We start from the raw sequence: 18,332 nt of genomic DNA on the forward strand, positions 1-18,332 counted from the left end.
TTTATAAACATGAACATGCAAAAAATGAGATCTCAGCAAACATTGTAATTGTGCATTAAGACCTGAGTGTTAACGTAGTCTAATGATCAAACTTGTCTGAGATTGTTATCAGAATATTCAAATATACAGGTATATGTACTATAAAACAAGACCTGTCAGACTCTACGATACTTCTCTATTATTTATTCCTAACACAAAAATAATTCCTTATTCTTAATTGCTCTGCATTGTAAATGTTGAGCATAAGCTAGCTAATGCTATATACTATGATTATTTTAGACAAGCACATGAATACACTAGTTTCATTGGAAATGTTTTGCTATGATGTATAAAATGTCCCATCATAGCTATGGTTGGGCTCTAGGATGTTTGATTTATTTTCCTCTCTTTAAAAACTGATCACTATTTGCAGTCCACCTAAATATCCTCCAGTTTCCCCCTCCTCCCCTTTACATCATCACATCTGCACTTGTGTTCTCCATTTTTCTGTTAGCGCCTTACTCTTCCTCTACAGACTGTAATGTGTTTCATAGATTGGAGAGATTCTTCATCCCTACCGAAGAGAATTCACTGGCCTGGTTCTTCTGCAGTGAAACGAAGTTGAACTTGACCTTGTGCTTCAAAGACAGAGAGAAGGAGTAGGAGTGGGATAGAGATTAACTTAACAGCCAAAGCTTTCCTACTTTGTTTTTAGATGCTAGATGTAAAAAAATCTGTCTCCAAGCAGCGTGAGTGCATCCAGCTCTTAACCTTTATTGTTGAAAGCTTTGCAGAGCACAATATTTCTGTTTCAGAGTATCGCATATTTAAAATGACGCGCTGAATACAACAGACTGTCATTGTAATAATGTTTTGATGAGCTTGTTAAATCCACTTGTGTAAGTTGTATATTTGTAGTCAGTAAGATTAAAAATTAAAAACAGTTGCATTAACGCAAATTTGTTTTCAGGGTGATAAAGTCAAACAGCAAGTTAGATTATTGCTATTTATCCACTATTTTTGTTAGTCAGTACATGAATGATCATGCTTATGTTTTAAGAGTGTTTTGTGGTGTTCATAGTTTTAATTTGAATTTAAGTTATTGTCTGACTCTTCTGGAGGCTGATGGATACACAGTGTCTTCGATCAATACACATACACATATTTCCCCCACTATAATCAAGTAAATTCTTGGACGGCTGGAAATGGCAGTAATTGGATATAAAAACCATTGAGTACAATTTGTTGAATTTTTCAGCGTTTTCTGACTCTGACTTAGACATTGTAAGACTTTAGAAATCTTTTTTCTTTTGTTTGTAGAACATTTTCAGAAAGACAATAACCACAATGAACTTGTGGTTACAAAAGTAGTAAAAAAATAAAAAATAAAATACTGTTAGAAATTACCCACGATTCCCTGACACCTTCTCTAAACAAAACAAAACAAAACAAAAAAAACTTGTTACACACTCTGATGTTAAACACTAAGTACTCAAAGGACTCAACAACAGAATGACATATTCTTTTGTTCTCATGGCTCTGGGTTGGTAGTTCTTGCAATTTTTCTCAACACCTCAGCTGAGCAGAACTTTTTTTCTGGGAGAACGATTGTGTGATTGGTTGAAAATTTGAAGTGGGTGTGTATAAATCAAGAGTGAAGCGGAGAGTTGCCGTATCCACTTTTCCACTGATGTGAAAGGTACAACAAGTCCCCGTAGTACAATGGTAGAGGAAACACTGAACAGATATCCAATAATATCCAATAATCTTCAGGTGTTGTCAGTGGTAAACAATATCTTTTAGTGTATTAGCAATTATAAACATATGCAGTTATGTAAAATCACATCATCTATAATAGTGCCGTCATGTATTTATATTTAAAGGAGAAATTTAAATGAAATTGTTAAAAAATTCAAATTTAAAAAGAAAAAGAAAACTTCAGTCTAATGAGAACCGACATTCATTACCATAGAGGCCATGATGCAGTGAAATATTTTTTATAAGTGGAAATTGTGATTGTGTGTGGGCGCATTGCAAACAGGCAGGAAGAGCATCAGGAGGAATGTCAATCCAGTGATTCAGACAGTGTGAAAGATTTCAGTCCAGAACTTTCTTATGGAAGGACAGCTCCAGCACATGTGCATATAATTTGCTGTTGACTGTTGGCATTGCTCACACAGCTGACAGAATGTATCGAACATCCTTGCCAGCCCTGCCTTTGCATAGCAACCTGATGTGGGATTCTACATTGCATAAAACTCTGTCTAGCATTAGGACCGAGGACCCTCTTCAATGCCTCCAACTTCATTCATTCATTCATTCATTCATTCATTTTCTATACCGCTTAGTCCATTTCAGGGTCGCGGTGGTTTGGAGCCCAGGAAAGAGCCAGGGTACACCCTGGACAGATAAAACAACCACTCATGTTCACACGCACTATAATCAGTAACATTTCACCATCAGTAACAGTACTGGTGTTGTAACAATGGAAAGAGTATTTAGTTAGATTACCTGCTACTGAAAAGGCAATGCTGCTAGTAAGGCCGTTTGTTTTAACGCCGTTACTCTCATCACTGCCCAGAGTAGAGCAGAGTGCCACTGTTTAAAATTAGTAGATACACGCAAATAGCATGTATGCATAATTATCGTTTATCAAAGGACTGAAACTGATAAAACACTTTAAAATTGGACTTTAAAGTTGCACTAATGAACTTTGACAGATTTTCTCAGTGAGGTGCCCTCTAACAACAATTAATTCAATATCCAAACTGAAAGCTGAATCTTCTCTGAGCTCTCCCTAGATGATAAAAGTCTCTTGCTCTGTCACTTTCTCTATTTTTTTTCACACAGCCATTGTGTTGATATCCAGTTGCTGGCATGCAATGCAAAGCCGAATGCTGCTGTAAAGTGACCCGGCATCCTGGGGATCTCGGGATGGTTCTGGGTAACAAACGCTTGAGGAATGTTAATTATAAAGCCACTGTGCCATCAAAATGAGTCAGAAACAAATAAGGATGGAAAGTTACATAATGTTAATTTAAAGCCTGATGTTGGTGGTGAAGTGAACACATGCCTGCATTGGTGATGCAGACACTTTCTTTATGCAGGAAATAAAGGCTACAGTGCTGTACAAGTCAAATTCGCCTCTTTGCGAAATGGTAGATGGTACACACATACAGGTGGAGGGTACAGCGTGTTGGTGTTGAAGGGGTTAAGAGGTAACACAGTAATATCAAGAATCGAACTCATCCATAACTGAGTCTTAATAAAGTCACAGGGTAGGAGGAAGGAACTTTATAGCACACTGCCAAGCATGAAGGACTGCATTAACATACACACTCACTGAAAGCAAAAATGGCCTTCACACACATACTTACTCCCAACACACAATTGTCTCTAAAGCAGCACCCTTTCTTATATTATCAACACACACTAGCCATACACACTCAACACTGCCCTCATGTCTATGTGCTATACACACATGCGCACCTTTGTGCCTGTGGGGTCAATAAATCTCCCCATTAGCATTGAGATGTCTTCATCATAGTCAGTGTTGTGGAGCTGCTGCTATGACTCCATTTCATGCCTGGCTTAATGCATATATGACCTTGGTGAGTTTACCGTCCACACACACAGAGAGGTCTGCAGAGACATGTACAAGCGTGCACTAATGCAGGAAAAGAATTCTATATGACCATGTGCTTAATATGAAGTGAAGTATTTTCATTCAAACACACAATAATAATAAAAATAAATAATAAAGAACCTGTGAACTTGGATGGAGCAGTGTGAAGCCTTGGGAAGTGTTGGTGAGTGTGTAATTGTATGTAAAACTGCCATCGCTGATGGCCTTTGATATCAGGTGGCTGTGTTTGTTGTACATTAGTGGTTGTTGGTGCTTTATGTCCCAATGTGAGCAACGTACTGAATTCCAAATTTTCCCCACTGGCCACCATCTGACATGGCAGCTCAATGCCCTCCTGAGCCATGATACTGTTGTAGCAGCATTTCTAACCATTTTCAACATATTTATGGCAACTACAAAACAGAGGAAGAAGGCAGATGATGTCTGCTTAAAAAAGCTATTAAATAAACAAAATGGAGGGGAAAAAAGAGCCAAAATTCTCAACAAATTCTGAGATTTTCCTCAGTTTAAGAATTTTTTTGGGAGGTTAGGAAATAGCAAAGTATTATAGTCATTAGTTCACAGATGTCTGCATTTTGATGCTGCTTTTCTGAACATGGCAGAAGCAATGGACACGATTGTTCACTAAAAACACAAGTGTGGCTTGTCTCTTGCAGGAAGATGAAATTCCAAAAGCACAATCATGTTTTCCACTGATTAAGTTTTTGCAGATGGTTAAGCTAAACGTTTTGATCCTAAATAAAAAAACTACCAACTGGTGGAGTGTGATACTGAAATATGATATTGAGTGTTTTTTTTTTTTTTTCTTTAGAATATTTTAATTAATAAATTATTAATCTCCACTGCTAAGAAATTGACAAAGTGAAATAATATATTTGTCATGTAAATAGTAATCACAGAGTATTCCTTTAAAGTTAATACAAAGGGGTAATTATATTTACATCTAAGCTATACTATGTCCACTATGTTTGTTTAATTTCCAGTAAATGTATTTTATTTAAATAAAATGTTACAGTGGAATAAATGTAATACATCAGGATCTGAGTATAATTTATACTTTCTGACTTAACTAAAATAACAAATGACCAATTGCACATTGAAAATGAATATTAACTAATGTCTAAGGTGACTAAGATGTAACTTATTTTACTGTAACCTGGATATTCTCTGCCACACTAACAGTCATCTGCCAGTTTTTCCTCGGCCTCTGTGTCGGGGTCTGGATCTGTCGGGGAAAGGGGGGCATTTCTCTCATATCTCTGTTTCTGAAGTTCGTTGTTTTCTTTCACATTATTTTTTATCTGCGATTTTACAGTCTTTCACGACAGTTGTTTCTGTTGTTTTTATTTTCCTCTCCCTTCTTTTCCTTCTTTTTGTTTTATGCTGCTTGTGTGAGTGCTGCTGGGCTGTACCTGCCTGATTGCTTGTTTACCTGCTCACCTGAGTCATGTCACAGCATAACATCCAAACACAAGATGGAGGAGGAGGAGCAAAGTGTGACTGATCCACACACTGAGGGAGAAGCACTTAACAGACACAGACGGCCAGAGCGCTACTTTGATTAAATTATTTTTAGCAGCAGCAGCACATACTGCATAAAGGAAAGACAATGAAACTAAAGTATTGATATTAGTACACTATGACAGATCAATATCTGTACCAATGTTGGCATCGATATTAACAATGTTAGGATCGATCTGCCCACCACTTCTACTAACCCACTATTCATCTGTTACATATTGATACAGCTATTGTCTTTTTTAGTTGCCTTTTTTTTGGTCAGTGTTAAAAGCTTAACAGAAACTGGGACAACTATTACTCAAAACCACTTTAAAAAATTGTAATAACTGCAATAAATCTCAGTTTTTTTCTCTATAGTGACATTTCTTTAGTCTCTTTTACACCCTCTCCCTTTATATCATTTCTTCATTTCTCTTTTGAGTCTTCTTTTTACCTCCTAAACACCTCTTCTACCAGCTCTTTTCTCCTTTAATTCTCCATCACTTTCTCATTCTGTCAGTTACTTTTATATCGCCCTCCTTCATTCACACAAGATTTGCCAACTATTTTGAATCAGCCATTGTAAGTCAATTAGATATGCCCGTGTGTTGTTTTACACACATTAGCATACACTAAAGTAGGAGCTGAAGACTGACCCGTGATGCCGGCTCATTTTTCATTTGTCAAGGGAAGCCAGCATTTGGATTGGATTTTTGGAGAAGCCACTTAAGGCCACTAATAAATCTTCAGCCATCATTAACATGCAAATAGCTCTATTAAGAAAACATGGAGTCATGCATTTTCATATTACAACTGTTCCTTTAGAGACACGCGCACACAAGAACACACACATTCATTGAGTCTGTTGGCGTGTGTGGTTGTCAGAAACCATTTCACCTCATCAGTGAGCAGAATGACTTTTTATTTATTAAAGCCACAATGAGGCAATTGAAATATGCCCTAGTTGAGATTTTATCATGTTTAGTATTAAAATCGAATAGGCTTCATCAGACTTGAAAACAAATTGGGCCTCTTTCCTTGTTCATTTCATGCTCTTTCTGTATTGTGTCCTGTCCTTTTGTAAAAGTTTTTCTCTGATTTGTTTTCTCTGCGAATGTGTTTTCATCACATTTTAAATCTTCTCCAGAGAACAAATGAAGCATTAAAATTAAGGTAAAGGAATAGATTGGGGTCGTCGTCTTAGAGTAAATTAGTTAAAGCCTATATTGTTTTTTCTTCTGTCAACACTTACACCCATGAACCATCAATCTGTCTCCATCCATCCATCATTCAATCTGTTTATTCCATTAATGGAGGAGAGCTACTGTAGATAACTGGTGTAATATCTGAGCCTTCATCGGGCCCGTTCAGTTTCTCTTTCACTTCATCATTTGCCACTGATCTTCTCACCGGTACAGTGTATGTAAAGCACATGTATATTGAGTTTATATGTGAGGTTGGGTAACAAAGTCTGTTGTCATAGTAACATCTCTGTCTTCATTAACAGATAGTAGCCAGCCTTCGCTTGCCCAGCCCTCCTTGACCCTGCAGAGTTTTCCCTATGGAGGCTGCGAGTCTGTGGAGCTCTCCTACCAGAGTGGTACGTGCTAGTGGTTTGTGGCTTTGTTAGCTGGTCAGTTAGCAACATGTTAGCTAATTAGTAAGGAAGCCGGTTAGTGACTTGGTTAGTGTCCATTAGCAGTGATGAGTTGCCTAGTTTAGAAGAAAGGTAAGAATATCATCTGTTACTGATGAGTTTTCCAACCAAAGTGATTTTGATCTTTTATTGTTGTTGTTTCTTTATCTTTACAGATAAAGTTCTATGTTTTATTTTTATTTTTTATATTGTGATGACAAGTGTAACAAGTGTAAAATGACAGGCCATGGGACATTATACAACCATATGTGAAGAGAGGGAAATAAAGAAAAAAAGAGGGAAGAAGAAGAAGAAATAATAATAATAATAAAATTTAAAAAATAAAAAAAAAAGGTAGTTGGGGTGGATGCCACATCAGCCAGGGTGCACCAGGAACATTCCCCATTCCTGAACTAGACCAACTAAAACTATAATTCACATCCAGTTTGGTGTCCAGTCTGATTAAATCCAGAGAGAAAACTAAAGTAAGCATCAACATGGCTATGAATTTGAAGCAGCAGGGGAAGGACATGAACTTTTCCTTTTGTTTCCCTATTGTTTCACGTTTTAATATCATCAGCTGTGTTGCAGAGAGGCATTCATAACTGACTAATCTGGATCTATAAACTTTAATTGCAACTTTTTAAATAAATTCATGAATGTTCTTATATCACCAGCTACTTTTTATAAACACCTCTTTAAACTGTGTGTAGAAATCCTGCTTGCAGCTGCTGTTCATAAACACTGGTCGACTTTATAAAGAGCTTTTACAAACACAATTATAAACCGTATATCGTGATATCAGGACAAAGTTTGCAGGGAAATTAAACTAACTGATAAGTAGTGACTGTCTCTCTATATTGTAGTTATCCACAGAAATTCAGAATACACTTGTAGGAGGTAAGTGAGGTAATGAATATCATAAGCCCTGAACCAGCACTGAAACCACTTGAAAGGGGTTATAGCCTTAGCTTGTAAGATAATTAACTTCTTTCATGTTTTTATTTTTCTTTCTTAATAGGCCAGTTAGTCAGTGAGTAAACTAGATATATCACTATTTAGAGAAGCAACTAAAAAGTCTGGAGGTCTTTTAGGGTTTTAGTCAATTTTATATTAGTAGTACTTACCCCATCCCAGCAGATAATACCACATGAGATGCTGTTTTTCTGCAAACACAGCCACAACAGCCCATATTTGTGATCCTCAGTCTGAAGCTTTATTTTAGAAAAGATTGATAAAAATTGTAACTAAATGGGAACAGAGCAGCTGGTGCCTCATTGAGGATCTCTCATGTAAAAGTGATTTTCTCTGAACTCTGATTTACTTTAGAGAAGTATTTTTAAATTCAAAGAAAGAAAAATCATCTGCTGTAGATCTCATATGTTTTGCATTTTAAATAGATTTTACGTAATGCATTTTCTATACTGCTAAATATGAATAAATAAATAAATAACACATTTGCAGCAGCCTGACAATATATGATAAAGTACTCATTTATCTAATCCGGGGGGAATGTCATGTTTCAAGATGCTCTGTATTTTTGTTCCTGCAGGTCAGTTCCAGGCAGGCCAGTTTCAGCCAGCTATCCGAGTTGCGGACCTCCTGCAACACATCACACAGATGAAATGTGGACAGGGCTATGGCTTTAAGGAAGAATATGAGGTGAATACACACAAACTCATAAATGTATTGAAGCTTAATACAAGAGCTTGACTAAACGGTAAAGAATCAGTCTTTCAGTCTGTAAACTGACAGCGTTACAAGCTGCTATAAGAAGGTCAGAGATCCACAGCTACAGAGCTCAGATAACAGTAATGATAAAATGCCCCTGTAAAGCCAGAAAATATAACAATATAATATAATAATATATAATAATATATAATATAACAGTATAACAATGCAGGTAAAATAGCGAGTCAGAGGTATATTTATTATGTAATATATATATATATATATATATATATATATATCACAGCCCTCAGCTGAACTAACATCATGTCCAGAGTGAATCTGGACATGATGTTCTTTAAAGAAGTGTTATAATTGAAAAATAAGTAAATAAAACAGACATAATATCACACAGGGCAAATCTGAAACCATCTTAGATGTAAAGAGTTGGACTTCTGTGTCAGGCTCAATTTAGCTGCATGAGGTCGCATTTAAACAGAAACCTGGTTTTGCTGCAGAGTGATGTTTTTTCATCAGATTAAAATCTTATCCTTAAATAGAAGCACTCACACAGTGCAGACCTGCAACAAGCCATTGTCATTTTTTTTTTATTTTTGCCAACGATTGTGGGTATTATTTTGGTTCATAAGCTCATTCAGTGGAGTTGCTCTAAATATTGCTAAAGTTCACATCTCAGATAACCTGTTGATGTTAATAAAATCATTTAAAGCCGTAATACGATTTAGAAATTCCTAGATTGGCATAGATTCTGCTTATTCAGCTGTGTGCGTTCCCATGACGACCATGATGCTATCGGCCTCATGCTCCTCACTGGACCAAGAGGCTTCCATCTTCACCTCCCTGACAAAATTTAGAAAACTAGATTTTTATCTAGTAGAAGTGTTTTCTAACACGTGCACTCTGTCCTCTGACGGAAAGCTTCGTGCATGCGCACGTGTATGTGTAAACATACTTTACAGGTGAATGTAATCCACACTGGTGAATGAAAACATCTGAATGTGACATCATCGTAGCAAGAGAAACAGACTTTGGATGGAGGCAAAACAGGAAACCAGTTGTGTGTACATATGTGTATGAGATCTCGCCGAGACTCGGCAAGTCTCGTGAGATTTGGGTCATGTTACCAGAAAAGAGGACATATAAAAATATCGATCTCCATTTTGTGAATTGATATTATATTTTACCATTTTACCTGTTCCAGCTGTTGCTGCCATTAAATTCAAACTAATATTTTCTCTAAAATGGTAAAATTAAAATGTCTTGGTTTCAATGTTTGATATGTTCAGTCGGGAATGAAAATGTGGTTTGATGAGATATGTATATATTTGCATTAAGTTTTTTTTATTTTATTTTATTTTTCTATTTTTTTTTTTTTTTTTTTGAATGATTTGAGGTTTTAAACTTTTTCTTCCCCCAAGTTAACTTTTTCTTTTTTGTCTGCCCCCCTCATCCCCATATCACATACATACACACACACACACACACGCACACACACACCTTTTCGGATCTGTCTTCCATTCTTTTCTGTTCTTATTTCATCTACAGATAAGTTGCTTTCATTTCATTCTCTCTTTTTTTGGCTTAATTTCTTTTCCATTCTTGTTTTTTCCTTCTTGCTGCCTTTAAAAAAAGAAAAAAGAAAAAAAAATTCTTCACTATTGTTTTTCCTTTGATATCTTTCTCCTTTTTCTCTGTCCGGCTGGCTGTTTACAGTTTATCACATACCATTTCCACGATCATTCTTCATCTGTGGTTCTCTGCCAGAAGCTCATTTTACTACCAAATCCTCATCCTTCTCTGTTATCCATTTATTTTTCTACTGAACCAATCTTTTTTTCCATCTTCTTTTTATTCTCCTAGCCTTTTTCCCTGTTGTTTGTGTCACTAAAAATACATTTATAATAAAGCCAGTAGGAAGACTGTTTCTATCTCCTTGAGCCTCCCTCTCACATAAGAATGGATGCTTTCTATTCCTGACTCTGCATGCGTGGTGAAAATTGTCTCTCCGTGATACTGTAACTTATATTTTCATTTACCTCCTGTCATTTGGGTTTAAACCCACTGATACGTTTCAGGGGAGAGAGAATGTGATTTATTGTGGAGGGTGTGAATGCATGTGTGTGTGTGTGTGTGTGAGAGAGAGAGAGAGAGAGAGACAGAGGTTTTAATTCAAGTGCTGGTAGGTACCGCCTGTCACCAGCAGCTGAGGACACAGAGCGGATCGTACAGGACAGGAGTTCATGAAGTCGTCTCTAGCCTGACATTTTAAAGTGTTCTTTTTTAAATATTGCAAAACAAATTATCATTTTCTGTAAAAAACTGAACAAAATAAACTTTAGTTAATATTTAATTTATGAGCACAGAAATAATAATGCAGATAACAATAAATCAGTAGCCCGTAATTCTAAAACTAACTTTATTTTACATGTAAATTAACTGTACAGTCCACTTTGGTTTGGTGTTACAGTCTTATGGCTGTTAAAACCTGGCAGAGCAAGCTGTGTTTCTTTAACCAGGTTTAGGGTTTACCGTAGCATTTTACATCAGTATTTTGTTCATATTGACCAACACCAGCCAGAACTTTACCGAGCGGAGCATAAAGCTAGTTTAGGCTCTTAGGAACAGGGCAGATTAGGTGATTTAAAGTGTGTCATTCCTCCCTGACAGTCCTCGGCAGAATGTTGGCACGCAGAAAGTTAAACTAGTAAGTCCAGGCCAGCTGAATAAACTCACTTTCTACCCATGTTATTTCTACTGGGTTAAAATAATAACTGATGTGAAAGATTTGAGGTCTGTTTTATGTTGTTCTGATTTCACGTCTCTCTCTCCTCATTTATTCTGGAGCTTGCTTGACCACTGCAGCTTACAACGTCTCTTTTTTTCAGCTGATTAAAGCTGCATCAACAACTGACTGAATTGTTCACAAAGCTAAGAAACCACACCCCAAAGGTTTAAGCATGTTAAATACGCCACTAGAGTACAGAACCTTGTTGTTGCTCTCAAGGTGGCAAGAACAGCAAAACTTTCCTTTTGGTTATTTCATATTTCACGAGAAACTTTATCCATGGTTGTGCATGCAGCAGTGTCTTGTCTTTATCTACCACACATGTTGTATAGATTTTCTTGACCAGCTGTTCATAAAAACTGCCCATTCAGCCTTGTTTAACCTTTTTGCATCAGTGGAAAAGCATAACTTTCCACTTCCTGCTTGTATGCATAAACCACACCCACTTCAAAGTTCTGACCAATTACACATTTCTGATGCCACACAAGAAAAATGTGCTCAGCCGATACATCAACAAAAAGCTGGGTGCGAGTGGCAGCTCACACTGATGTGAATGAATGTATGAGAGGAATTCTCTGGGTACATGTAATATATCTTAAATAACAGCATAGCAGTTGTCTTTCATGTATGTGTAAGACAGTTTTATCCCACCCCCAACCCCATATGGTGCCTTCTTGTTCCAGTCTGTGTGTGTGATTTGACCCCCAGTGTGGAAAACCATTAACCTCACTAACATTGGCAGCTGCCACACTGTCAACATTGTGCTCCCCAGTGGGAGAAACACCTTTTCCATTTAAAGCAAAATCCAACACTGTTACGAACCTGACTAGGTGGACAAGTTAAGCAGCCACTATGTCCAGGCTGTAAGGTATCCCTCACTGTGATTTATGCTCCATTATTAAAGATAATTTGTCTGCTTGTGCGATCAGATTGAGGAGAATGGAGCATCTAGATAAAATCAATTTGAAGACTGAACAAAAAAACTTACAGAAACTGTTTTTTCTTTTTTGCCAACATGTTTTGACAAGTTAAACCAGTATAAGGTCCAAGATGTTTTTGTTTTTGTCTTACTATAAGTTTCAACTTGGTTTATTATTAACAGAAAGCAAAAGCACCCACTCATCGGTGTTGTGCCCACCCACTCCACTCTGTGATTACTATATAAAATATTAATAATCTGCAGTGGAATTTAAATTATAAATTTGATTAAGTTGTTTTTTCTGCTTGGAAAAAGGGCACACAATGTAAATATTCCCACATGTTCATGACTTTGATACAGAATCCTCCGACCTCAGAGATTCATCCTAGTTTTTTTGTAAATGAATACACAGCATGCAACAGTGCATACTGTATTTTCATACACACACACATACACACACTCGGGCACATATACCACTTTAAAAGAATCAGTTTTCTGCTTGACTGAGCAATAAGTTTGGGTGTCTGTTTTCCTGTCACAATATATTTATAGTGTGTACATGCGTGTGGTGGGGGGGTGGTGTGTATGTAGGTCATGTCACTGTCTGAAAGTGAAAGCTGTTGTCTGGCCTTCTTAAGCTCTTAATGGACTCAAAACGGAGAGTTCACTTGTCCCTATAGGGAGCATAGTGCATGTGAGTGTGCGTGTGTGAGTGACCTGAGTGTATTACAGGGGTTGTTCAAAAATAGTTCAGTGTCCGTATGGCAAGCTTTGAGATTTGGGGTTTGGATGACGAACCTTCTTCTCATATATGCACGTTATCGTGTACACATGTTGGACCTGAACATTTTCTGGATATAAAAGTAATATTGTATACGTCTCCTCCTACTAAAGAGTGTTTAAGCAAATGTTTCATGTAAAAATAAAGTGGTAGACATGCCACACATGAACACCCACTGACATATGCACGCTTTGTCCTTGCTTAGTTTGAAAGGTTTGTCACATAGGCCAGCATCACAGCAGGGAGGACAGACAATCTGTCTGCTTTCCTGCAACAAAGCACCAACTGAATATTTTCTCTTTCAGAGAACACCAGCAGAACAATGAACCTGGACTTTCTGACTTTCTTTTCTCTTTTTTCCCTTTGCTTCATTCATTTCAAACCTGTGATTCTGAGCATCCACTGTCACGTTTGCTGATGACAGGTGGTTGGATTTAAGTTCAATTTATACTAAAGCACACTCGTTCTTTTTTATTTTGTTTTGTAAATTGCAAAAAGTATGTGGGTGAAAAGGGGAAAAAGAAAAAAAAAGAGGAAAGGAAAAAGTGTTCAGTTCAGAACTGATTCTGGTGAGTCTGTGAGTGTTAATGTTACTTTTAGTGTGTGTATCCAGGTGTGCAAAAACAAAAAGTTCATAACTTTGCACGTGGATATATATAATATATAAATGATAAGTAATGATAATAATAATAATGTAACTGTTTATAATCACATACAAAGTAAATATGATAATAATAATAAGAAAAAGAATGTCATTATTACCAATGAAAATGCATGTGATGGCCTTCCCCATACCAACCAGCCCAGGTCAACAGCCATCTATGCCATGCTTACCCTATTCTCTGTGTGTTTGTATTTTTTGGTAGACATGTTCTGCCAATGGGTTTGTGAGGTGGGGCATGATTTCATCCCTGCCTGTTGGACTGTTGGTTAGCAAGCTATCCTGCTTTTGACCAACTGCCTGCTCAAAGGATGGACCCAGTTGGGATTTATAAATGTGGAGTTTTTGCCATCACGAAACACCTTGTTTAACTTCTCTGTGTATTCTAAGAGCAAGTGGTTCATCATTTTTATGCTTTTCATATACATTTCCACAATTTATACCCACTGATTTATACCCACCTTTAATTTTCTCATGTCTGAAAGAAGCAAACATTAGCTACCATTAGTTTCTGCACCGTGTGTAGACTTTAATACATTTATATGCGTAAAAACATCCCTCATGTTTCTCTCTCACTTCTGCCACAGATTCATCTAAATCCACCACACAGTAAACTTTTAGTGGTGCTAATGGAAGCTATTATTTGAAACACCCCAGGATACCACATTACTGCCAAACACAAGTGTGCTCACATTTGAACTGTAAATCATTAAGCATAGAAGGATTGCTGCTGGTTTAACATTACAGAAGGAGCACCTTTGGTAAGTGTGAAGTAGAAATGTTCATTCATATTCATGTTACATTTTGAACTTAAACAAGCCTGTGTTTGTGTACGAGCTCTGGGCATCACACCATATGTGCTTGCATATTTCTGTGTATCCATGCCTCAGTGTGTAACTGTTTCTGTTTGTGTGTGTGTGTGTGCACATGGATGCATACATGTAAATGTTTAGGCCCTAGCAGAAGGACAGACGGCACCATGGGAAACGGCCAAGAAGGACGAGAACCGCAACAAGAATCGATATGGCAACATCATCGCATGTGAGTACTTCACTGACTTTACAGAGTGCTCCTACTGTCGCTGTTATGAAGCGTTTCTTTTTCTTGCTGAGGTTTAGTGTTAAGGTCAGTTTGGTTTGGTTTATCTCAAGTCATTCATTTGAATACTTGCTGGTGTGATGAATTAAAATAGTTGGTGGAGGCTGAGTTTCTAGATTTGTTTTTAAGTGGATCTTTCTAAATGTTGAGGTTTAGATTGGAATGTAAATGTTTTAGTGATTTAGTGAAATACTGTCATCTCCAGATGCTGTTGTCCATTAACATATCAGACAAATAAGATGTAGGGTTTCAAAGATGGTGTCTGACATACCATTTTTAAAACATATCTATCTATCTATCTATCTATCTATCTATCTATCTATCTATCTATCTATCTATCTATCTATCTATATATATATATATATATATATATATATATATATATATATATATATATATATTAGTTTTAAAGAAATATATATATATACATATATATATTTTTTTTTATTTGTATTGGACTGACATGTATGTCCATTTTTTCTGACATTTCACACATACACACAAAAACATCTGGGCTATTAAACTTTTTGTAGGATGTCAGAATGAACCTGAGAATAATTTAATTTGACTTCTCTAAACCTTTGGTTGTACATATGCAACTGTTTAAGTACTAAATGTATATCATGATGTTCTCTAAAATGATGATTCATATAAATAAATAAATAAATAAATAAATAACAGTATGTAAACTATGAATCAACAGCTAAATGTTCTGGTTCAATCACAGCTTGTATGTATATAGTCTTCTTCATCATGCTTTTCACATTTCTTCATCATAAGACCAAGATGACACCGAACATACGACATTATATGTTGTGGTATATCCACCATTGCAGGTAGCTTTGGTTTCAGTGACTTCTTTGAGATGAAGAAATTGCCATTGCATGATTTTACTCAAATGTCCTACATTCAAGATATAATCAGTATGGCATGAACTTTTTTATGTTTTCCATAAATTTCACTCAAAAGTTGAATATCCCAAACTTTTGCTGCGTAGTGTGTGTATGTTTTCTGCAGTGTGGTTGAATGGTGTATTGTAGATTACAGTAGCTTATTGTTGTGTTGTCTACTGATTGATTTTGTAAAGGCAACTAATATAATGGTACTTGAGTCTAAGACAAATTTCCCAAACGTATTAGTGTATCATAGTGTATTATGTTCTGTCATATTGAGGTGTATCATACATATATCACCTTGTTAAAAGCAACAGCTACTGTTTTTCATTCAATTCAGGTTCAAAACATCACACTAAATTGGTGTGCTGAATATCTGAGGCAAATTGCAGCAATCCAGCTTTTTGTCCCAGAATGAAATGGAGTTGTGAAGGAGTCATACAGCCTTTGTTTACCTGCAAGACACAGATTCAGAACAAGTGTGTTTCAGTTTTCCAGTATCTTTAAAGACAAATATGTTTTGAAGATAAGAAACACACACTACTCATTCTCATCAGGATTGATATCAGTAATCCATAAAGAAAAGAATTTCTAATTTTTTTTCTCTCATGTAACTGTCTCATGATGTACACAGTAAATCCAGTTATATTATTTTTCATCTTATTTCCTTGTCATCACTGGGAGCCATATTTCTTCACCATTTAACAGTGACTCTTTCTGCTCGATTTAAGGACACACACACCATGAATGGACTGAATATGTGATATGCAACACTCCCAGGAGACACTGCAGAGTAACAGTATCTGATGATTGAGCATGTATTTGTTCCTTCACCTTATATGGATTCCACACTGAAACATTGTGGTGTAACATTTTTTTTATCCTATTATACAAAAACCACTTCCTTGGAACAAAGGCAAAGGTAACACTAATTCCTGGGAAAATGTGCAGTTATCTTTAGTTTGTATCTGCAAAGAGAAGTTTTGGATTCTCAGTTGGACATTAGACTTTTTGGCTTTCATTCCCACCTTATTTTTATAACACATTGTATTAAAACTATATGGTATTTGCATCCTAAATTTCTGCAGGTCTAATAGAAGAAAACTTGCAATAAATTGCTTTCCGATTGCAGAGGGATTTTTATTTCAGTGCTGCCTGATGATCAAAGGCTGCAGCCACTATTTTATTCAGAGACTTTTGTCAAAATGAAGCTTCATTTTGGTGCAAAGACAGACTGCAGTAATGATAATCAGAGTGACGTAGCACATGTAGCCTTAGTGTGTATGTGGCCATAAGTGAAAATGAGCATTTGGATGTGACAGTGTGTAATCTGTCAAACATTTGTTATCATTTTGTGTTCACTGATGATGCCTGTCTGATATTTATCTGTGTGCTTGTTATCTCTCATAAGGCATCCTTGGGCCTCTACTGTATTAGAACAAGTAAAGCAGGTTGTTTGAAGTTTTATTATGTAGCTTAGGGCTGTGTATGTGTGCCTGTTAGCTTAAATTGCTACCCACTCTGATGAAAATACACATACATGACCAGAATGATCCACAAAATTGCATTTGTGTGCTTAGATTTTATGGTTAGTGTGTGTGGGCATGCACAGGTTTGGCTGTGTGTACATATTTCATTATGAGGGTTTAGATGTCAAGAAAAAGACACTGCACTAACCTGAAAGCTTTAAAATGAAACATAGAGCTGGAATGAAATAGCCTGTCAAAGACTTGATAGCCAACAGGAATTATGATAAATTTGCTATTAGTACAAATCCTTTAATTACAAGGGTCTGGTAATGGAAACTGTCCATCTTCCTTGCAGTGATTGTACAAAGGCTCATTTTCTTGAGCAAATGTTTTTAAAGGCCCTCAGGGAAACGATTTTGTGCGGTGTCTTTATTAGAACATGGAAATGTGGTAAGACAGGCCTGGCTCGAGCTATAAACTTGGAATATGGGTAAAAGGTTCTTCTGTCTTTTCATTTTCTAAGGTTGAACTTTATTTCCCCTTTTTGAAACGATGGATTCACTATCTGAATAAAGTAGAAATATGTTTTATATTGTATGTGTTTTATATTTTATATTGTTTTTAATTTTATATTAGCAGGATTTCAAAATCACTTTAAAATTTCTCATAACAGGGGGAAAGACATCTTTTTGATTCCCATTCGAAGTAAACAAGAATGGAACATACAGCCTGTCACACATAGTGCTTTCAGACAGACGTGGTTCTGGGTGCCAGAACTGACCCATGTTCACACAGGTTTAACTTGAATCAAAGTGAAAGGACTTTACTCTGCAGGAATAAATATAAGCAGGAGAATTGTTCATGAAATTGCTCACCAGGCAACATAACACAGCGGAATTTAGGTTTCATTCCAAATGAATGATTCTAGTGTTTCATTGACCTCAGTTAGCTGAGCTGAACTTCAACTTTATCTGTGGCGTATAGTCAACCTATAACAGGGGTGGCCAATGTCGGTCCTCAAGAGCCACAATCCTGCATGTTTTCCATGCATCCCTGCACCAACACACCTGACTCAAATTAAATGGATCCAACAGCCTATAAGGATTTGCACAATGACTCATTAGTTTAAGTAAGGTGTGTCGGTGCAGGGATGCATGTAAAACCTGCAGGATTGTGGCTCTCGAGGACCGACGTTGGCCACTGCTGACCTATCGTCTCCATTTGTGGAAGACTAAGGCGTGGGAGGCAGTACTTAGTCAGCTTCTTCTTCCATAGT

General features: G+C 36.6%; 1 protein-coding gene across 12 annotated transcripts in view; it reads left to right on the plus strand.

The window, feature by feature from the left end:
* The window catches only part of ptprt (protein tyrosine phosphatase receptor type T), a 360,770-nt gene that overhangs the window by 297,938 nt on the left and 44,500 nt on the right, over positions 1-18,332 (plus strand). For all 12 annotated transcript variants that reach the window (XM_041980879.1, XM_041980882.1, XM_041980880.1 and 9 more), the window contains 3 exons: positions 6,633-6,725; positions 8,314-8,423; positions 14,550-14,637. In XM_041980879.1, coding sequence (XP_041836813.1) covers positions 6,633-6,725; positions 8,314-8,423; positions 14,550-14,637 — 291 coding nt within the window. The remainder of the gene's footprint in view (positions 1-6,632; positions 6,726-8,313; positions 8,424-14,549; positions 14,638-18,332) is intronic.

Source organism: Melanotaenia boesemani, chromosome 3 (genome assembly GCF_017639745.1).
Source record: "Melanotaenia boesemani isolate fMelBoe1 chromosome 3, fMelBoe1.pri, whole genome shotgun sequence".
Classification (NCBI taxonomy): Eukaryota; Metazoa; Chordata; class Actinopteri; order Atheriniformes; family Melanotaeniidae; genus Melanotaenia; species Melanotaenia boesemani.